Source organism: Rhinolophus ferrumequinum, chromosome 2, assembly GCF_004115265.2.
Source record: "Rhinolophus ferrumequinum isolate MPI-CBG mRhiFer1 chromosome 2, mRhiFer1_v1.p, whole genome shotgun sequence".
Lineage (NCBI taxonomy): Eukaryota > Metazoa > Chordata > Mammalia > Chiroptera > Rhinolophidae > Rhinolophus > Rhinolophus ferrumequinum.
This window is the reverse complement of record NC_046285.1, coordinates 27,450,082-27,473,905: the sequence shown is the minus strand read 5'-3', so window position 1 is coordinate 27,473,905 and position 23,824 is coordinate 27,450,082. Positions and strand designations below refer to the sequence as shown.

Genomic DNA, 23,824 nt, shown 5'->3' with positions numbered 1-23,824 from the left:
TCCAATACCACTGACCTTTGGGAAACATTATATCATTCACTAAAACAGATTCTGCAAACTCAGATTTGTTCATTGTAATAAATTATGCCACAGTCTGTAGAATGGAGGGACTCTCACAGAAACTATCTGAAATTTCCTAAACTCATTTAAAACCATAAAGCATGTTAACATTCCATATTTAACTAAGCCCATAGCTTAAACTTACCAAAATGTAGTAAAAATATAAAATATTCAAGCAGATATGGTTGAATTTTTATTGTCTAAAACATTACTTTTCTTATTTAAAATGCACGTTGGTTGCAAAAAAGTCAAACATCAGACTATACTTTGACCAAACAAATAAGAAATACAGGACAAATAGGGAATAACCAGCATTTGTGGAGGAGCAGCTGGGAAAGTTTTGATTAAGCTAGTTTTGCTTCCAAACAGAAATTCTAGGTACACGATATGCCACAGATATGCTGACTTCCACTATCTGAAGTTCTACAGAACTTCAACTGTCTTGCCTCCAGCATCAAAAAATATTCACAAGATACACAAAAAATTTTAGCTGTTACTACTTTCCTCTAGTCTTGATTTTAGGACCTCAAGGGTTTGGCTACCCACCCTGCCCCATCCCCCCTAAACATTTTCTTCTCCTCTTATCTTCAGATTCTTGCTTGAATAGCTTTTGGTAACTACTCAAAGACCATAAAAACAGCCAGCTTAATCCCTACCTGGTCCTGGAAAAACAACCATGCTCTGGGTGGAGGGAGAATTCAGCCTTGTGCTGTGGGCACTGGCCATCCTGAATGAGTGACAATGGCCTTACTGCTGGGAGTCCTTTCCTGGCTGCAGAAGCTTCTTCTGGTTCTAGAGACAGTCTTTGTGGCCAAATGAGAGTTAGCAGACAGAACTGCTCTCTAAATGGCCATTTTGGCCATAGTTCATTGATATACATGGCCAGAGTGGCTGGGTAAACTGATGGGCAAAATCCTGGAAGAAAGGGGTTTGGACTATTCCAGGCAACAATTAAGAACACTTTACATGGTGGTCTACGTTGGAAACTACACATTTGGGTTTTTTTTTCTCTCGGAGGCTCTCCTAAAAAATCTGTCTTGTTGTCTGAGGTCTTCACTTGTACCTGCTCTGCTCTCTGGAAGTCTACCTCATTTTTGCCCCTCTACAGAGATTCAGGAATGTCCTAAACTTCAACAAAGAATAATTTGAATCATTCTTAAGCTGAGATGGTATGATAATTATTTTTCCAGAGATTGTAAAACAGTAGCATTTTACTATTACAAATCATATAACCTAGTCCTTTCATTGTATTTATTGGTCATGAAACTTGGGCACTTTGATAAGTTAAGTCACTTTCATAGTCTACATAATGATGACTATGGTTACTAAATCTGTGGTACAGTGTACCCCAGGTCATAAGACAAGCATTCAGGGGGCAGGACACCATGCAGGTTTGTGAACCTGGCATTCTGCACAGAGTCAGTAGGCCCCCATGGACTGAACAGGACTGAAGAGGGTTTGAAACTAACGCTCTGTGGCAGGGAGAAACAACAGCCATGGGGGGCAAACCCAAACCCAGTCTTCTCTCTGCCTAGCATTAGAGAAGCATAAACTTTCTCTGTGACTGAGTAAGTCCTTCCGATACTTGGAGTAAGAAGCTGGGATGCAGCAATGAGGTGAGAGGCGAGGAGGGGCTGCTGAAGCAATTGACTAGAAAAAAGAAAGGAGATGTGACAGTAAGTGCACTCTGAGTGTGCGGAGATTTTGTACAGTTACATTGTCTTTGTTTTCGCCTATGAACATTCAGAATTATATTAGAGGTGATTTCTCATTGGCATTGTCTCAGAAACCATTGGATACATTGAGGAAGGCAAGTGAATGGACTGAGTCTGAATTCTGAGATGAGGAAGAAGGAAATTAAAATATATTTTCCGTTCTGACAGCACACTTATTTACATTGTTAGGGTACTTGCATTTTCTGGCTAATGTGTCCATCACTCTGGACAGGTCACAGAGGTCAAATGTGTGTTAACTCTCTGATTCTGTAGTATTATTAACCACCAAGATAAGTTTAGTAGATAAAACAGAAACAAAATAGATTGCATAAAGGGTCATGTACATATTTTAAAAGAACCATACTAGATGACATATATTGATAATACATTGCCTGAAAGCATTCAATCTTTTCCTACTAACCAATATGTAGTCTAAATTACTTTGCTCTTTACAGTGGGACATTAAATTGCCCTAAGGAAGAAATGATTGGTAAACATTACTCTTTCTTCTTTGTTACTTGTAGGTCAAGGCTGTTGCATAAGCAGTTATGCTGCATTAGAGCAATGTGTATGAAAGCCTCAGATACAGGATGTGAATCCAGAACTCATGCAGCAGAGCCCACCAGCTGGCTCCTATGACGCCAAATACAATTCAGAGTGAAAGGTTACTTACTTAGCTTTTCAAACTCAGCCACAGGCCCTGAACGACTCTCAGGAAGATCAGGCCTAATCTTAGTTAGGGCAAAGGCATATTTCCCTCTCAATGCTAATGCATTTACGCTCACAAAAATGGCAGTTCAACTATGGGTGGTACTTACATCTTGGTTAGACATTTCCCAGTAAGGTCTCTCTCCATAGGACATGACCTCCCACATGACAATGCCATAGCTCCATGCATCGCTTGCTGAGGAGAATTTTCTGTAGGCAATAGCTTCTGGGGCTGTCCATCTTATGGGGATTTTCCCACCCTGGAAAACAAATTGGAGTTTTCTCAGCTGGCTCACCAGGGTATTTAAAAACAAAATGGCATTACAATTAAATGTCTTTCCTTAGGAAGACCTATATACTGCTTGATAGTGTTGGCACTTTAAATAAAAAGAAAACCAGAATAATATCATAATGTCAGAAATATTTTTCCTATAGTAGTTAATCAGTGGAAACAGCTTTAATGGGAAATAAGTCACACTTCAGAAATGTTTTATTTCATTCATTAGAGAAATTTATTTTCACTTTAGATCCACACAATTAAACTCACTATCATTCCATTTGAAGAAAGTTCCAGATTATAGGACATTAAAACTAAATTCATTCAGAATTCATTAAACATTGTATTGCATGTATAAATAATAATGATAATAAGTTCTAACTTAATTGAAGGCAAATGGTTAAATACAGAACTGAGGCATTCTTTATCAATTCAATGTTTGTCAGAACTTTCCTTTCCCTTTCTCTCCTTTTCATCTGCTGTGATTACATTTATTTTAAGTTAAAAAATACTTTAACATTAAACAAGAGCACCTGAGAAGGATAATCATTCTTTATAACACTTTAGACTAGTTTTTATTTTTGTTCTTCAGTGTTCAATTTAATACCTGAACATATTAAAGAAACTAAATTGCATGAATTTAAATTATACTATTCAGGTACTATAGTCGGCTATTGTGTTATACTTATTTTTTATCAGCATTTATTACATTTTATCTCTTTAAGCATTCTATAAATCCCTTTTTACTATAATGACAAGAATAAAACAGTTCATCCATTCGATTTACAATCTGAAATCTTTGCAGCTCTGAACAGACGAGAGGACGAGAGAACCCTGATGCCACTAGATGGCGGAAGAGAACAACGAGTTGTTCCCAGACATCGGTATCACACCGCTGAGCTGGCTTCTGTTCCGAGCAAATGGTTTTGGCAGTCAGAACCGACCACAATGGAATCGTCTCAACATTATCAACACTTTTAGGATCATATCCTCCGATCCCACTGTGTGCAAAGTCTGGTGTCAGGGAGTGCGGGGTTGGAAGGAAATGAAGGGTGCATTCTTTGGCCCTTGAGGAATTTAGGCCCAACATCTTTAAAGGTGAAGCCATTAATTCAGACATCTAAACACTCCTTATTTAATAATCTAAAAACTACTCACTTGAAGAGCAAAGGGATTCAACTGAAATAGGAACAATTAGGTTTCACAAGGCAAATGAGAGCATTAAAGGAAGATTCTTTTTAAAGAATTGTAGAATTTAAGAATCGTTAGAAGGAACCTTGGGGAAAATACCTTGAATTCAATTCCCTGATTTTACATGTGAGTAGACTGAGCTCAGGATTTAGAGATACAGAAATTTAGAAGTTTAGAGATTCCTCTCCACATTATTAAGCATGTAATTTCTATTAATGCTATAGTAATACTATGGGGCATTGATATAAAGATGTGAATACTTCAGTATGGAAGAAAAGTTGGGCCAAACTAACCTTAATGTTTTAAGGCTGAGTATCCATAACCATGTACTATCAGAGTAGTATAATGGAAGAAAGCCTGAAACCTAAGGGTTTTCATGTTTTGGAGCAGCAAAATTTGCAAATTGAGTTCAGGAAATTAAATTTACAGAGTAGGTGACACTAGTTTAAGAGGTGGGCAGGGGAAGAAGAGAGAGGGGAAGGTGCATTCTTGAACCCAAAATAGAGTAGCCAGACAAAATATGGAACCCACAGTTAAATTTGAGTTTCAGATAAATAGCAAATACTTTTTTTTAGTAAGTATGTCCCCTAAAGGAATATACGTTTTTTTGTGTGTATGTTCCAAATATGAGACATTTGTACTAAAAATATTGTTTATCTGTAATTGAAATTTAACTGGATGTGCTATATGTTTATTTACTAAATCTGGCAATCCTAACCCAGAGCATTAAAAACATTCAGAAATGGGAACATTGTAAATGATGCAACAGAACATAAAGTAGTGTTTTGAAAAACTGTTGTGGTCTGCACTTCATGAGAGGACAAGAACACTCAGAGTTAAGGGTTATTTTATGTGAGTTCACTTATAAGTGATAGATAGCTTATATAAATGATTCACATATAAACGTATTTCATGTAATGTGTGATCACATATAAATGGTTACTTTGTCACTTTATTTCCTAGGACTTTTTTTCCCCTCAAGGGCAGGGTATTACAGAATGTTTGGTTAATTGTATTGCTATCTGTTATGGACTGAATTTGTTCTCTTAAAATTCATATGTTGATGCCCTAACCCCCAGTGTGCCTGTATTTACTGATAGGGCTTCTAAAGAGGTAAAGTTAAATGAGGTCCTGAGGGTGGGTTCTAATCCAGTATGACTGGTGTCTTTATAAGAAAGTGAAGAGACACTAGAGGTGTGCAGGCACCGAGAAAGGACTGTGTGAGGACACAGCAAGAAAGAAGCCATGTGCAAGTCAAGGAGAGAGCCCTCAGGAGAAGCCAAACCAGTTGACACCTTGATTTTGGATGTCCAGTCTTCAGCACTGTGAAAAATAAATTTGAATTGTTTGAGCCACCCAGTCTGCAGTATTTTGTTATAGCAGCCCTAGCACACTAATGTATAATACTACTCCTATTAAAAAACAAACAAAAAAACCCAAAATATTTTTCCTAAGATGAGCAACACTGAAAAACAGACAGTACATCTTTATTTCAAATACTATTCCAGTGTCATCTTGTAATGGAAAGTGAGAGCTAGAAAAAAATCTTAAAACAAAGTATGAAAAATTGGCACAGTTTTGATACAGGAGATACAATTCTAATTAACAAAAATGCATGGTAACATGAACCTGACAGTATGCACAAACTAGAATAATTTTGAGCATATATGGGATGGAGATAAGGAAGCATTCAAAACTCTTTTTCTAATGGGAGTATATATACTGGATATAGTTTATATCTAAGTGCAAGATGAGACACAAGGGAAGAGGTCCTTAAGATTACTGCACGATTTCTATCCCTTTTCCTACTTCAGAGGAAGTGCAGAAGGCTAATTCTTCTTCTTTTATCTTTAGTTGAATGTACCAACTTTGTGGCTTAATCTTATCTACTTATTTGTGCCCCAAATCTTGACTCATAGACAGAGGTCATGTACTAAGGTATTTTTTCATCAAAGCATAAACTACCAGATGTTTTTTTTCTGGCTTCAGAAATGAACAAATAGTACTTTAGATTTGAAATTACAATCGTTGGAACATTTCATCTTTTTTTTATCATATGCTTATGAGAAAAAAAAAGTTACCAAAGATGCTAATCAAAATGACTGAATGGAACTCAAAAGACCTCTCATTTACTAATACCTCTCTTCTGCAGCAAGTTTAATCACTTAGGAAACAAATGAGAAACAGGAAGTAAGCAAACGAAATCGCCACTGAAAAGGTTGTTAGCGAAATTTTTTTCTGTTTTTCAAGTCATATTCAGGGCTTGTTGTCTAGTATGTATGTAGTGAGGTAGCAGAAAAAGTGCTGAAGAGGGAACCAGGAGCCTTGAATGCCTGCAAGTCCTAAACCCCAGGAGTAGAGTTCTAGGTATATTTAACTAACACCTGAGTTTTAGAACCTAAGCTTCTAATCTTCAACAGAGGACGCAATCAGTTGAAGACACAAACAGGGAGGTTACACAGGTTTAATACAGAAGTCAGATGGAAAATTCTTTTGAGATACAAGAACACACACAAAAATCTCGTATTTTCTCATTACTGGATTGATGGTTATCTTAAAGGCAATGGGTTTGAATAGACAACAATCTACCTGCAGACTTTGCTTTTCTTATTTCCCCAGTCTATCTCTGTAGTACCTAAACGTCAGTGATTATAAGAATTACAGTACAAAAAACACATATACTATGGTTAAAGATTAATTTAAGGAATTTCTAATGACAGTTTTGACTAAACAATATTTTTCTTCATGAGTTGAAAACTCTAAGTGAGATGAAACTCTTTTATAATCCACCGAGTGACCTTGGCCAAGTCTTAACTCTGAATCTTATATTTCAGATCTGCCAAATGAGGAGATTTGAATTAATGATCATAAAATGGTAAATGTTTTAATGTTTGCCTACAGCATCTCAGCTCCCAATAAATTGTTAAGGATATAGGCCATATGAGTTGGTACTTAGACTGTGTGAACAGGTAGCTTGATGACAGACAGTAAAGGAGAAAAGCACATTCTTGTTTTACATCCAGGCCAGTAATTAACGGTCACAGTGATCATCCTAAGGATGAGTTAGAATAACTCAAATGCTTTTTTCAAAAGAAGGCATCACCATGAATAATACATCTTAGGAAGGTATAGAACCAGGACATTGACTTTTTCCCCCCTTGTGTTTTTTAACTCTTAATGGGGAAGTATTGGTTATTTAGAATACTCTTTATATGGAGACTTATTGATGTCGACGAAAGAGGCATTAATGTGTTCAGTGAAAGATCACTTTACATTAGTATTTCTTATCAGTGGCCGAAGTCGTCTGGTTTTGGGAGCATTGGTGGAGGAATCAGCATTGTGGGGTCTTCTGTCTTAATTTACTATGGTGTCCTGGGAAGTCACGGCAAATCACAGAAAGATCACACACACATTAGTGATACAGACAACCCTCACCGAGGATTGTATTTCTTTTTCTCTTGAAAATTACCGATCTTGAAAAATAAGTCTATCTCTGAGCATTACTTTCTAGTTTGTATTCCCAAATCAACAAATTATAATATTATAATGTGCAACTATATTAGATTGTGTAAGACTTTTAAAACTACATTCCCCCAATCCCCCACCCCATAGGGGCATGTACTCCCTTTTTTCATTGAGGTTTACTGATCTGTGGCAATTTTGGTACTGTGTGAAGTTTTATCCTTTTCTGAAATATGAGGATAATATCTGTTCTTCCTAGAAGAAAGAAAGACAGGATTATGATGGAATAAATTGATTTGTAGTCAAGAAACTTCTCATATTTTGGCTTCTAGGTAACATTTATTAAGTGGATTAAATGAGACAGTACACATGAAGCACCTCTTAGCTGCCAAAACATGGTAGGCACTCAGCAAATGTTTTTTGTTTTCTTAATTTAATGTATTTACAATTTGCCTTTTTTTTGAGATCCCCTTGACTTTTAGCCCAGACCAGCATCCCAATTCCTTCATCTGGAGTCACTGCCCAGACTCAGGAGTAATCTTCTCAAAGAAGGGCTTTCAGGAGCCAGAAGCACCAAATCAATTCTGCTGATGGACAAGCTCTAACTCAGTTCATGTAATTTAGATCTTGTCTCGTCCAGTTTGAGGAAATCTGTGTGCTTTGGTCCAGTGAGTTTGGTTCCATGCTTATATCCCTGCCATTGTCTCACCAGTGCCTGAAGACATACCTCATTTATCTTATTCTTTCACAGGTAGAATTCTGTCCTCAAAGAACATTATCTATGGTTGAATGTTGGCAGCCAGATTTCTTCCTATAGCTGAATCTGCCTGATAATGATTCTTTCTGGATTTCCTGCCTTTTTCTGAGCATTTCTCTTCTCTTTGTGGGGTTGTGACACATTGGATAAGCTACAAATCTTCTCCCCTCAAAAAATGCACATGTAGACACACACACACACACACACACACACACACACAATTTTGCATCAGTATCAAGGAATTCACAGATTCTAGATTAAGATACTCTTGCTGTAAGCAAAAGATCCTTTTTTGGCATAGTTTAAAAATATAAGTCATTGATTCTTAATAACAGCTTTTACAGGATGATAAGCACTGTAGAAATGTATGGTAAGAAGCATTGTTTTAGGCCACAAACAGATGAAACAAATAGTTTTTATACTTTTATATAACACAAAGACTTCCTAGCAGTTGTTTCTTGGTCCAGGTTTTCATTTCCCATCCAAGGACTTTTGTGTGGGTGTTTACTGAGGTCTCAGGGTCTTGATTTTATAAATCCAGAGCTTACCAACTGTTTGCTCTTGGGCTGAAATAGGCCTGCAGTTATGTTATTCATGACTACTTTGTTTTTTTTAAGGTGACTCTAAATGTCTTTAGACAGAATGTAGGCTCTCCAGAGTCCCACCACTCCACTTTACTATCTCACTAAGTCTTTCATCAGACATACTTGACCTATTTACATTATCCTCCTGGCTCCTGTAGACATTGCTGTTGCCTCTCCCCCACTTTAACTTTAACCCAACATCCCTGTTCTGATTATGAAACAATTATCTAATTTTGAAATTTATTTAGATGATTTTTTTTTATAAAATGACTTCAAATAATCATGAATAGCTAACGCACTTTATTTTCCACCCCCCTAAAAAAAAATTCTTAACTATAGAAAGATATTTTCACTCCTTACAGTATCTACCTGGAACTATACTACATTTTCATTCCTTTTCTAAATGTATAAACAGCTCAATTTTCTGGTCAAGATGGTGGAGTAGGTAAACACTGTGCTTACCTACACTCACAACTACATCAAAATTACAACTAAACTACAGAACAACTATTACTGAGAATTGCTTGAAGTCTAGCTGAATCTAAGGCCTACAACTAAGGACATATAGAAGAAGCCACCTCAAGACTGGTAGGAGGGGCAGAGATACAGAACAGGCTAGTCCCACACCCACATCTGACCATTAAAAATTGGTAGTGATATCTCAGTTGCAGAGGCTCCCTCTGGAGGAGTGAGGAGTCCCAGCCAGGGTTTCCCAATCCAGGGTTTAGGTGCAGGGGAGACAAGTCCCCATTATTTCTGGCTGTGAAAACTAGCAGAGATTTTGCCTGATTGAGACAAGGGCAGCTGTAGTCCCAGGCAGTTCTCTTAGAAGGCCCAAACATGGACATACTCACTGATGGACTCATTGCTCTGAGCTCTAGTGCAGGGCAGTAGCTCGAAAGGTGCCAGGGACATACGGGGAGGAACTGAATTGTTTGGCTCCAGGATGAGGGCTAGAGGGGAAGCTTTCTCCCAGAGCGAGGAGCTGGCAGAAACCATTGTTTCTTTGTTGAGCCCTCCTCCCTGCAATGGAGATGCAGGCAACCACCATATCTGAGTCTCCATCAACCTGGCTAACATTCATTCACCTCACCCAGGTGATTCTGAGATCCTGTCTCACCCAATTTACAGGCCCACCCAAGCTACTTTCAGTGGCTTTTCCACACAAATAGCCTGCCTTGGCTAACACTGCAGACCCAAATACTCAGCATCTGGCTTCAGTGTGTCCCGTACCTCTGGCTGAGAAGCCCTAAGCCCAGCACTAGTGACAGCTGACCTCAGTTTGCAGCTTGGCCTCTCAAGGCACCTCCAAGCACAATGAAGGCAGCAACCATCTGTGGATCACTTTGGTCATGCCAGGTGGCCGGGGACAGGGCAAGGCTGTGGCTGAACTTGGCCTGCAGTGGGTCCTCACCCAGAAGGCCTCAGAGCTGGCACACTCAGTGGCCAGCTTCAGACCCAGTGAGAGCATCACCCAGCCACCTTCAAGGACAACACACCCAAAGGGCAGACTAGACAGACACCAGAGCCCTGCTAAAGCAAATCCTGCTTCATAGTGTATGTCCCTGCACAATAGCTCCTCCACTGTAGTCATGGCCAGTCCTCAGAATCAATGAGACCAAAGGTCAATCCCTCTCACTAATACGCAAACAGCAACCAAGGCTCAACTACAATAGGAGGGCACACACAACCCACCAAGAGTCACAAATGGAGGACCCAGCTCTGGTGACCAGGGAGACGGTGTCACTGGGCCCCTTAAGACACCTACTAAGACTGGGAGGCATAGCAGCCTTATTTAATACAAGGAAACAAACACAGGGAGGCAGCCAAAATGGGGAGATAAAAAAACATGTCCCAAATAAAAGAACAGAACAAAACTCCAGAAAAATAACTAAACAAAATGGAGACATTGCAATCTACCAGGATACAGTTCAAAACACTGGTTATAAGGATGCTCAATGATCTCAGGGAGAACTTCAACAAAGAGCTAAGAAACATGAAAACAGAGACAGAAAAACATTAAAAATAAAAACAGTCAGAAATAGAGACTACAATAACTGAAAGGAAGAATACATTAGAGGGAATCAATAGTAGATTAGATGAAGCAGAGAATAGAATTAGCGATTTAAAAGATAAGGTAGCAGAAAACACCCAAACAGAATAGCAAAAAGAAAAAAGAATCTGAAAATATAAGGACAGTTTAAGAGGCCTCTGGGACAACATCAAGTGTAACAACATTCATATCACACCAGAAGGAGAAGAGAGAGAGCAAAGAATTGAAAACCGATTTGAAGAAATAATGATGGAAAACTCTCCTGACTTGGAGAAAAAAATGGACACTCAAGCCCAGGAAGCGCAGAGTCCCAAACAAGATGAACTCAAACAGGTCCACTCCAAGACACATCATAATTAAAATGCCAAAAGTTAAAGACAAAGAAAGAATCTTAAAAGCAGCCAGAGAAAAGCAGTTAATTACCTACAAGGGAGCTCCCATAAGACTATCAGCTAATTTTTCAACATACACCTCACAGGTCAGAAAGGATTGATATAAATATTCAAAGTGATGAAAAGCAAAGACTTACAACCAAGATTACTCTACCCAGCAAAGCTATCATTTAGAATAGAAGGATAGATAAAGAGCTTCCCAGACAAGAAAAAGCTAAAGGAGTTTATCACCACCAAACCAGTATGACAAAGAATGTTAGAATGACTTGTTTAAGATGAAAAAGAAAAAGAAAGATAAAAAATAGATAAATAAGATGGCAATAACTATATCTCTATCAACAATTACTTAAATATAAATGGATTAAATGCTCTAATCAAAAGACATAGGGTGGCTGAATGGATAAAAAAAACCAAAATCCATGTGTATGCTCCCTACAAGAGACTCACTTCAGATTGAAAACACATACTGAAAGTAAAGAGATAGAAAAAGCAATTTCATGAAAATGTAAACAAACAAACAAACAAACAAAAGCTGGGGTAGCAATACTTATACCACAATAAATAGATTTTGAAACAAAGAAGACAAACAAGAGACAAAGAAGGACCTAGTAATCCCACTTCTGGGTTTTATCTGAAGAAACCCAAAACACTAATTTGAAGGGACATGTGCATCCATATGTTCATTGCAGCATTATTTACAATAGCCAAGACATGAAGGCAACCTGGGTGTCTCTGAATGGATGAATGGAAAAATAGGAGGTGGCACATATATACAATGGAATATTACTCATATGTAAAAGAAGGATGAAATCTTGCCATTTGCAACATTGATAGACAAGAGGCTATTGTGCTGTTTAGTAAGTCAGACAGAAAAAGAAAAATGTCATATGGTTTTACTTATGGAATCTATAGAACAAAATAAACAAATGAAACAGAAACAAACTTATAGATACAGAGAACATTTTGATGGTTGCCAGATGGGAGGGGGTTCTGGGGTAGGTGAAAAAAAGGAAGGGATTAACAAGTACAAATTTGTTGTTACATAGGAGGCATGCGATGTAGGGTATAGCATAAGGAATATAGTCAATAATATTGTAATATCTATTTATGATGTCAGATGGGTACTAGATTTATTGGAGTGATAAAAGGGAGGGCATCAGGGGGCAAGGTGAAAAGGTGAAGGGATTAAGAAAAACAAATTGGTAGTTACAAAGTAGTCATGAGGATGTAAAGTAAAGCATAGGGAATACAGTCCATAATATGATAATAATTATGTATAGTGACAGGTGGGTACTAGACTGATCTGGGGATAACTGCTTAAATTATATAAATGTCTAATTAATATGGTGTACACCTGAAATTAATATAAAATAATACTGAATGTTAAATAAATAAATAAAATCTATATGAGAAACAAAAAAAAGTGGTCTACCCAAGGGACTGGGAATGGTGCATATCTTGATCTGAGTGGCAATTAGCTGGATGAACATATGTTATAAATTTATTGAACAGAAAAAAAAGAAGTATAAACAGCTCACTGAATACAAAGTTTTTGTTCCTGTAATAAAACAGAGCTTATAGTGCTATTCAAAGCCTCAAGAATTAGAATCCTCTTCACCTGCTTCCTCCTTAATTGCTCCTGAAAATAATTCATTGTTGTCTTTTCTCAGTACTCGATCTCATTGAGAACGTAGGTGACACAACATTAAGTGAATAACACTATTCTGGGGGACATCTGTTAAATTAGATTTTCTACTCCATCCTATAGGGTAGATAAAGCAGGACACAATGTTACTGTAATGTGTGAGAAGTAAACACACACATTATTATGAGGACTGCCATTGTATCTGAGTGTAGATACTTAAACACCACTGACAATACAGAAAAGTTTTTGAAAACAACCTATCATTCATTATGTCTTTACAAATATACTATATAGTAAAGTCTCAAGGGGATAGCTGATACTAAGAGTTAAAAAATACAATTCTCATTTTCTCTGAACAGTACCACTCTTCCCTATATCATCTCTCTTCAGTTATTCTCTGTTTCTCTTTTCTTTTTAGTCTAGTTCTATGGAAAACTAATTACCCCTCTATGCCCTCCCCAGTGTATTTTAATGAAGTTTTTTAAAGCTTATCATCTATAGTTTTTATGGCAAAAACCTATGAAAATTAGTACAGAAATAATAGTTTAAAAAACTGTACCACATAAATCAAAAAAAGGGAGTGAAGGATTCTTTATTTTGGGTCATTCATATGGAGATATTTAATACATTAAATGCTAATGTAATATATAAAATGATACTCTTCATGTATATAACATTTGAGTGTTTACAAAGCATTTTTATCTGAATGGCCTCAAATTGATGTAAATCACTAAAGAGTGAATACTTTGGTTTCTTATCAGGTTGCCCTGTGAGAATAATACTAATAAAAAGCAGTGATACTTCTATCATTTATTTCCATCCATAAGTAGATGCTACTTATTTGGGGTAAAAATTCAGATCCTGTCCTTAAGAAAAGAGACTGAATAAAATGAGGTATGTCTATGTTTATACTAGTATTATTTGCAAGGGCTGTTTGAAAACAAATATTCAAAAAGGATAGAGAAAATATGTAGATAGGACTTTGGGGCACACATAGGGGTGATTCTCATAAACCCAAGGGTGGTTACTTTAGAGAGAGTATATGCAATGTGGATAGACAAAGAGACTTTAGAGCCAAACATCTGGCTTCTAATTCCTCTTTTTACTGATTTGTTGTGCGACCATGGGCAAGTTACAGATTCTCTGTAAATCGAGGGGTGTGGACTGTGTGATTTTGCAGTTCATGTGAGGGTTTCATATTCTATGATGTGTTAATACACATAATACCCTAGTAAGTTAAAACAGAAGAAGAAACAAATTCCACTTCTGCCTAAGGAAATGTAGGCAGAAAGGGTTAGTGCTGAGCTCAGTTGCTTGCTGCATCATTGTTATGCCCACAGGCACTTTATACATTAAATCAGACTCTTCCTGACAGATCCACAGTGCTTTGATTGAACGTATCTGAGAAGCAGGTCTTCTCTTGTGGCTGTCGCATGTAGTGTTGTGATACATGAGTTCAGAGTGGAACTGTGACCTCAAATTACCCATTGTCAGAAAGGCTAGCTCTGAGTGTAACCCGAGGAGGAAAGACAAGACGATATAACATCCTTACAGGCAGTCTGTATGGATCCAGCTACTCAGACTGATAAACACTCAACAGAGGAGGGGGCACAGTCTTCTGAAAGTCTGAGGAAGCATCACTATGGGAAAGACGGGGTACAGGGGCTCACAGCCAAAGGTGGGTAGGCACTTGAGAAAAGCTTGGAAGTACCTGGAGCTCGAAATGCCAAAAAGTGTTTAATACAAATTAATCTATTTTAAAAGTAGACTTTGGCTGAGAAAATTATTGAAATGCTAGTATTTTTGAATAAGTTTTAATGTTGGGACAAACTGGTTAAAGTATGGAGGACAATTATCTTATAGCCTCAGGGTCTTAGCTGAGAAAATTTACAGAGTAAAACCTTTGTTCATTCCATGATTACAACATGGAATACTACCTTGTCAACGCTTCCCTTAACTCCTATTTTGCTCATGACGGACGTGATCACTCCTCTTCCGCTTGCCTCTAACGCCCATTGTCTGCCTCACGCATTTGGCACTTATCATCAGATACCTTCTATGTACTACTATTTGGCTTTTTAAAATGTGGATGTACTGTCTTCCCAGTAAGGAAATAAAAATCTTGGAGGTCTTTTATTCTTCTTTGCAATCTGCTTTACAGTAGTTAGCGTGGTGATAGGATCATAATAGGAACTTGATAATTATTTGCTGAAAGGATGACTGGATGAGATGAATTAGGCAAATGATGTAAAATGAACAGCACAGTCTCAGAACCATGGTGCATAAGTGGAATTCAAATTTTGCTTTTTAGTTCCTTCTTAGTCACCATTATGAACTTGGTTAATGATGAGGAAAACAAGAAAGGGAAATTTCCCAATCTGAATTTTCAGTGTATTAAGGGCATTACCCAGAGGGGCACTCAAGGTCCCTGGTGGCATTCATTCATTCATTCACTTTTTTTTTTTTCCAATCAAACATTTTTTTAAACACATCTCACATGCCTGGCGCTTGGGTCACAAAATCACCCTCTTCATCCTCAGGGAGATCACATTACAGTGGGAGACACGCCAACGTAAACAAATAATGACATCACAGAGGGTAAGAGCTCTAACGGAAGTCTGTACAAGATTCATTTGGTGGCTGAAAAGAAGGACCAGCTGTTTGGATGGTTATGGGGAGAAGCAGAAAGACATTACAATTGAGGTCATGTTTTAGGTAGAGTTTAAAAGAAAAGTAGGAGTTTGACTAGTAAGACAAAGAGGCTGGGACATCCCTTTGGAGAGAAGGGTCAGTTCAAAGTCACAGAGGGGTGAACAGCATTGTGTGTCTAGGGAATTGCACGTTGCCTAAAACTGCTGCTGATTAGAGTCCATGGAGGAAACCAGTGGTCGCGAAGGGGGAGACATCAACAATAGCTGCGTCACTAAAGGCTTGGTTAGACATTTAGGATAGTAGGCAACAGGACTTCACAATGTCACAGCAAGTTGAAATGTGCTCAGAGAAAATAGAATTTAACGATGTGGAATGCATCTGTTACTCTGTTTGTATGTTGCATTATATACAATTTGTTTTGATTTCTTTGTTTTCACCCTGATTTTGTTGTGGCTTAAAGGTCTGCACCATGCAATAAAAAAGTGGTGTAAATAAGTCTTTTTACTTTTTAAGAATAAAAGGATGACAGGGACCCTAACCCTCTCTTTTGACCTTGTGCACAAAATGTCTAATAAAACAATAAAATTACATTTAATTCTGGCAGAATCACCGGCAATAAGTGTGTGCAATCATGCATCATTCCCAGCAGGTTGAAAGGTCTAATTTTACTTGCATAACATATTCACTGTTTTATAGCAGATTTTCCCTGGGAATAAATTTGGGGAAAGCAATGCTTTGAAAATAGCCTCTAGCTCATTTTGCTTAGGTTTCAGTGCATCACTTGGGTGCTGAAGCCTTGCTCACTGTGGACAGCAGATGGCTCTGGAGGACATCATTGGAAGGCTGAAAGGCATAACATGACAGAATCCCATGTACGTGGCTGCAGCTACAATGAAGCAGGGAATGATATGTATCATCTTCAAATAGTACCCTAACCCAACGGCAACGTTTTACATAAAAGAGGCCCGCTCATATCATGGGTTGGGGTCTTTTAAGAGATCAACCTGGATTTCTACGAGCCCTTTCCATTTTTACCTTGTATGTCTTCTGCCTCTTTCTTATTTCACTCTGTAATCTTCTCGATCTGTTCTTTTTCTACTGTTCTGACTGTCCAGTTTTCTTTTACTCTGTTCTCGCCAACAAATATTCACATGTGTGCAGAATATAAGTTCTCTGAGGCAGGAACTTTGCTTGGTTCCTTGCAATTTTCTCAGAGCTTAGAAATGAGTCTGAACATAATAGGTACTCAATATTCGCTAAAGGAATGTTGCAGATGTAGAATAAGGTCATGAAAGGGGGATACTGACTCATACTAAAGGATGCTCTGAAATGTGTAGGTGCCATGAGATGGGAGAGTTCCAAGAGAAAATGATATCTAGGCTTGGACCTTATGGAAGACTGGAATTAGATGAATTAAAGAGGTGAAGGAGAGGAGGAGATCAGGAATTGGTCCTGGTAAGGGAAGAGCCAGTACGAAAGAGAACATAACATTTAGAGGTACTGAGAGAAGTTGAGTGCAATCAGAAGTACAGTGTGAGATGGGGGAGTGGGGAGAGACAGAGGCTAGAAAAGTGAGCAGGGTAGAGATCACGAAGGGCTTCACAGACCAGGAAATGCTTCCTAAGGCATGTAAAGAATTTGGACCATTTCTTGTGGCCATGGAAAGTCACTGAAATGCTGCAAGCAATGGGGTGATACAATTAGAGGTTTTGTTTTGTTTTATTTTTTACATCACTCTGGCTGTATTATAACTTGCTGATGGGGAGTAGGGGAAAAATAGAGGGAAGAGTAAGAAGCAGAAAAATCTTGTCATGTGTAGGAAGTTGGTAACATTATTTAATAATTCTCTAATAGTCACATATGACATCAAACTTTTATACATTAAAGCCATCTATTTCAATTCTTCTCGTTAGATATTTGCCATATTCCAGAGAAGAATGGAATGACATTTATTCTGCTTAACATATTTAAATGGTGTGTCCAAATAAACCATGTAAACAAAGTGGAGAGAGGAATATTCAAAAACTAATTTTGAAAAATTCTCTTCTAAAGGACCATCATACACTACAGAAGCATCATTTACATACACTTTAAATTTATGTATTAGAGCAAATCCTCTATGGACCTACTAATTAGTCAAGAAAGATTTCTTATAATATTTAAAATTAATAACGCCATATTTAAAAAACAATCTACCTTTTACCTTTCCCATTTAATCCATAATGGTTTCTGTGTGACTCAGTCCATATTAAATTTATAGTTTAAGTAGTTTACCTGACGAGGAAGGAGGACAAGTGTCCAACTTTTTGTTTTGTTTTGCTTTGCTTTCTCATGTAGATTACGTGTACTGGGAGGAAAAAAGAACATTCACTCAAAATGGTTGATTTTCAGCGTTGTCATTTATGAAATTCTATAGAATCAATTTTTCCTTGTTTTTCCTCCCATGACAGCAAATTTGCTTAGGGAAAAGGTTTTCACATGGGCTCAATGTCATACTCCAGAGAAATAAAGCCAAGATGAAGTTGCTGAAGAAATACAAGGCATCAAAAACAGCAGTTAGGGTTACCACAGCTTTACCCACTATTTAAGCACAAAAGGAGATATTTTATTTGATTACGTTTTTGACATGGTGGTTTTCATCTATACCCTCATTCTGATTTTTATACTGTTTTTTAGTTCACTGGTGATTTTAAAGCCTGTGCTGGCTGGAAAGCTCTCTGTGGTGTGCAAGTTGCTATATATTCAGTGTGCATGTCATATTATGTCTCTAAGTAAACACCTTTTCCAGCATTAAACTTGTTCTCATATCTTTCTGGTAAACAAAACTGAACTTAAAGCAGAGCCCTGAGAATTCAGGAAGAAAAAAAATATCTACTTGTAAAAAAGTACTTGAAATATTAAACCTAACGAGTTACTCAAAAAAAAAAAAAAAATCCTAGTTTGCAGGAAAACTTGTTTCATTTGAGGAAGGCTATGCTCTTATTTTTCATTTGAAACATGGGCTTGGTCATCTCCAGTTAGTCTGGCATAGACATTTGCTAGCAGTCCGCAACCAGAACCATTTGGCCAGGCATTGCGTTATTGACAGGCTCTTACCAAATAGTTTCTTTCTGGAATCTAGAGGTAGTTTCATGTCAGCATGGCCATGCATTAGCATGGCTGTCAGCAACGTTTCCCCAGGGCCGACTGCTTTCTGCCTGACTTCATTCAGCCAGTGCTGTCAATCTTCCACTGTCCTGAGCCCTACGATGACGCCACTCTCCCACTCCCAAGGAGCTCTTAAAAAGGAAAGGTTAACTTTCATAATTTAAGGAAGAAGAGACATCTTACATTTAGTATAGTCAGTGCTCTTGCTGTTGATGACAAAATGGGGATGAGAGCCCAACTGTGTTAAACCTGGGTTTCTTTATTGAGGATTTTTGTTTGTTTGTTTGTCTGAAGATAAAGTCCTAGATATATTAATAGTTCACTTTCTCAAACGATGGAGTTCACGATCTAACCTGTAAAAAAACGTGATACAATCGACCCATAGGAATTAAAGCCAAAATGACTTGTATGCCACCTCCTAAAAGTAGAAACATTGGGATAACAGTGATAAGGTAAATAGCATTTAGCTTGCTGTACCTACCCATTATATGACAGAAAAAATGCTAAAAATTCATCATTAGGTATTATAATAAGAACTATATTATGTTAAGAATAAATGGTAACATCTCCTAAAAGATTCTTTCTTTGCTTATATTTATAAATCAGGGTTCTTATGGTTTAATTTTTGCTGAAACACGCTGCAACTCCTATTGGAAGCATCATGTTTTTAAGAAAATTCAAGATTCCACAACTTTCATCACTTTTCTAAATGCTTAACAACTTTGACCAGATGCTTAGTTTTCAAAAGTGTTACATAGAATTTAAACATTATACCCATTTTTTAAAAAAATAAAACTTTCTCATTTTGTCCAATGGAAATTTTCAATAAGTAATAGAAATCCTCATTAGTATTTCCCTTTTTCCAAATCACTTCAGCATTAAAGGAGAAAAGTTCTTCCTCTATTTTAATACATTGATCTTCACAAAGGTTGAAAGATGATAAAATATCTGATAAAAATGCATGGCTTTGACCCTCAAAATCGGTGTAAGTGAAAGGGGAGTGAATATTTCTGAATGCTAAAGTCTGTATTACAATCATATTTTCTTGGCAGGCTGATTTAAAGAGCTTTATATGACAGTCAAGTTATACTATCCTTGACAGTACAACTGAGTGAGAAAGATTCAGACCTGTTTTTATGTCTAATTGGAGTGTGAGGGTCAGGCTGTGAGAGCTGGATGCTCTTGCCAGTTGTCAGGAGGGCTACCTTAGAACACTGAATTAGGAGTGCAGATGTCTGACATCATTTTCAACTTGACACTCAGTTTATAAACTTGGCAAAATGGCTAGGTATCTCCATACATTATTTCTAGCACCCGTGAGTTAAGGACTTGATTGCATTATACTTGGTGGGGGATGGAAAGGAAAACGGAAGGGATTACAAGTGAAGGTGAATGTTAAATAAGTATAAATTATACTGTGTAATAGTCAAGAAGGTAGAGGTAATCATCATTGGACAAATTCAAATAGTAATATTAAATTTAGTTAAACAAAAGAAATTATATATATTATAGATTACATATATATAAGGTGTAACCATGACTGTGAGAAAAATGTTAAAGTAGAAATATGTTAAAGTAGACTGTCAAATCCACAACAAATTATAGAATTTTTATATTTTTTGCTAGTCTGAAATATGTATTAAATGTCAGATATAGTAAGTGCTAAATAAATTTTTGCTGAAAGAATATAGTTAACTGTCAATGTACTGTAATTCAGACAAGTCAGTCATGTTAAATGGTTTGTCTGGCTCTTTAATCTGACTTCCTGTCCCCACAGCCCTCTGACCTCCCCAAGAAGGATACTCAGCCATTAATGCCATACTAAGCTCTCTCTCTCTTAGGCTCTGGGGCTACTATTATCTAGTCAGGGAGCCCCTAAAGCTGTAAGACTCAACAAAGAGTCAGCTTGTGGCTGTCCTCCTTGTCCAATAGTTCCTGCTTATTTTTTATTGAGATCAATCCCTGTCTAGTTCTCGTACATGGATGCTTCTCCTACCCCTTACCTAGTATGTAGATGTTATCAGAAAAGTGATACTAGAATTCTTGCTCCTAAAATCCATAAAGTATGTCTAGCACAGATTGTTTGGCTTTTTGGTCTACTACTCATTACCTGCTGTCAGATGCTCTAGATACTACACTCTGCCCACCAACAGTGAAACCCTTTTCTTCACCCTGATACAACCCACCTGCCTCAGCCTTTGGCCTGTGGTATGACCTGTGTGAGGTTTCCTAACATTCTACTCCTTAATGCCTTTTCTCCTCTTTCCCCTGCAGGGTTGGTCTGCCCTGGTCTACCACCAGTGGAATGCTGTCTCTGGAAACCCATATTTTTTCAGAATTATATTCCTGAAAATCAATTGGTGTACTTGGATTATAATACGCAGGGCTGAATACTTTGTGATATTGAAGGAAATTATATACATATAATATACATATATTATATATGTGTATTGTGTGTGTGTATGTGTGTATTGTCTTTTTCCTCTGTACCCCTGTAGAACCAAACTAAAATGGAGTCACTTATGTCAGGGACAAAATGGAGATGGTCAACACAGGTACATAAAGAAAACTTAACCTAACTTCACAGGAATTTACAGGACTTCTCAGAAATCAGCAGAGGACACCAGCCAATCCCCAAATGCCATGTCTGTTTGTGCTATGTGTAGACTTTCTTGTTCCCCTGACTTAGATACTCTGATCTAAATAAGAAGGAAGATCGGTAGGCAATCAGTCAGCTGAGAAAACCAAATAAAGTCTGCATTTATCCCATAAAAATCCCTTAGTCTGTAAGCAACTTGGAACTCATTCCTGCACAGTCTCGAGTTTCCCAGCTGGCAGGTTGAAATCCTTGTAATAAACGCATCTTTCTGCTCTTTTTATTCAGTGTGCCGAATTTGGTTTTTGACACCCCACACACTAGAGGTTGTCATACCTTAAAGAAAACAATTCCTTCTTAGTGGCTTTGACAACTGATATTCTGTTCAGCTGAGCTGAAGAAGTTGATTCCCTAAAAGTTACACAAATATTAGGGAATGTGTCAGCTTCTATGAGCCTCATCTGCCTCTTGGATCATGATGCCATCTCTGAGAGCTGACTGGTACTTGTCTTGGGAATGCCAAGTTCATGTCCACTCATTCAGGCCCATCAGCTGTAGGCTCAGAATTTGTGACTTCCACCACCTCTGGACTTACGAGATACCCCACACTGAAGAATGTGAGACCTGGCATCTTGTGTGGCCACTGAAGGTGCTAGGTCACTCAACTTGGAATCACTGGGGAATTAACTAACAATATGACAAACATTGGCCAGTGGGAAACAGGAGACTGGAAGGAGTTGCAGAGAAATTCCTTCTTCCTATGAATGATTTCAAAGCATGGTTTCTCTGCACAACCATTAGGAGAAGTTCTGCATGGTTAGTGGACCTGTCTCTTAATTGCTGTGGCTTTTTATCGTCCGTGTGAAGAAGTAGCAAGCATGGTAATATATCATGATATTATCTCACATTCTGCCTAGCCTCACTTTCACTTTCCCTCATTCTAGATGCCCTAGTTCTGTACCTCCCAAATAAAGCCTCATCGTTTTAAATTCTTTTCTGAAGCTCTGTTTTCTAGGGAACCCGGGCTAAGAGAGTTGCCAAAGAATCAATATTTCTGCGATCCCTTGAAAATTCAGAGTATTTACTCTAGGCATATGCAAGTTCAGACAAAATATATTTACTTAAATGCTTATCTGAACATGTTATAGAAAATTGTGGCATAAGGGAAATAGCAGCAAAAAGGAATCAATTTTTGGATGTTTTCTACATATTCCTTCATGTTTCTGTGAGACACAACTATTACTTCCAGGTCTCGTGCTCTTGTTAAGTTTTAAATTCTTTGTTAGATTTGGAAATTGCATATCAGTTTCCCTTCTGTGTGTCCTATATTTCTTTATTTACTATCCTAGGCAGTAAAGTTTAGAGGAACCTCCCGGAGAGCTCAGGCTCTCTGGTCACACTGCCTAGAAATTTGCCAAATGTGTCTAAGCCCCTACCTCTGCTACTTAGGGGCTTTGTGTCTTTTGGCAAATTTCCTTACTTCTTCACACCTCAGTTTTCTCATCTATAAAGTAAAGATAATGAAAACAACTTATAGGGCTGTTTTGTGGATTAAAGAATGCATCTAAAATTCTCACAATAGTGCTATACTCATGTAAGAATAATAACTAGTATTATTTCTTTTCCTCTTTAGTCTCTGTTCTAAACACTGTGCACATGATACCATGTTTCCCAAAAATAAGACCTAGCTGGACCATCAGCTCTAATACATCTTTTGGAGCAAAAATTAATATAAAACCCGATCTTATATTACATTATATTATATAAGACCCGATCTTATATTATAGTAAAACAAGACTGGGTCTTATATGAATTTTTGCTCCAAAAGACGCATCAGAGCTGATTGTTCAGCTAAGTCTTATTTTTGGGGAAGCACAGTACTAATGAGAACAATTTCTGTCATTTCTAAAAGGGAAACAATGTGCTATAACTGTTGCATATTCTTTATCTCGACCAAGAAGGGCAATTGTGATATATATGTTATTCGTATATTCTTTATCACCACCAAGAAGGACAGCATCATAGTATTGTTGTTAGTTGTAACTATATGCAGGGAGTGAGGGGGTGTAAATTAGTTCTTCAGTGGAACACCCTGAAACCTACTTGTCTATATACACCTGGGTGTTCTCTTCTATCATGACTATCATGCTTTATTTTTGGACTCTACAGATGTCAGAATTCCAGAATTTGATCCTACAGCATTCTCACAACCTACCACGGTATTTTGTTTACCGGCTGTGTAACACGAGGTCCCTGAAACTTCTTGAGCCTCACTCTGCTTGTCTGTAAATGGAAGATAATAATTCCTCACAGACTATTTACTCATCATGAAGCATTTATTTGCAGATACTGGGCTAGGACCTGTGGACAGAAAGATACGTAAGGCACAGATCCTGAACTCAGTTTACTTATGATTAATTAAAAACAGTTGCTACCATTTTCAGACAAAGAAAATGAAGATCAGAGAAGGCAGGAACATGGCAGGAAAAGGCAGGAAGTTCAGAAAAGGCAGGAACACTGTCCAGAGCAACACGGCCAGCAAAACTGCCAGATCTAAGGCTTGGGTGTAGGCCTCTGCCTTCAAA

The 23,824-nt window shown here is 37.7% G+C and overlaps 1 protein-coding gene across 1 annotated transcript in view; it reads right to left on the bottom strand.

Annotated features, from left to right (window-relative positions):
• Positions 1-23,824, bottom strand: part of EPHA6 (EPH receptor A6) — an 869,632-nt gene that overhangs the window by 24,182 nt on the left and 821,626 nt on the right. Inside the window, 1 exon segment of the mRNA XM_033122487.1 lies at positions 2,594-2,743. Within this exon segment, the coding sequence (XP_032978378.1) occupies positions 2,594-2,743 (150 nt within the window).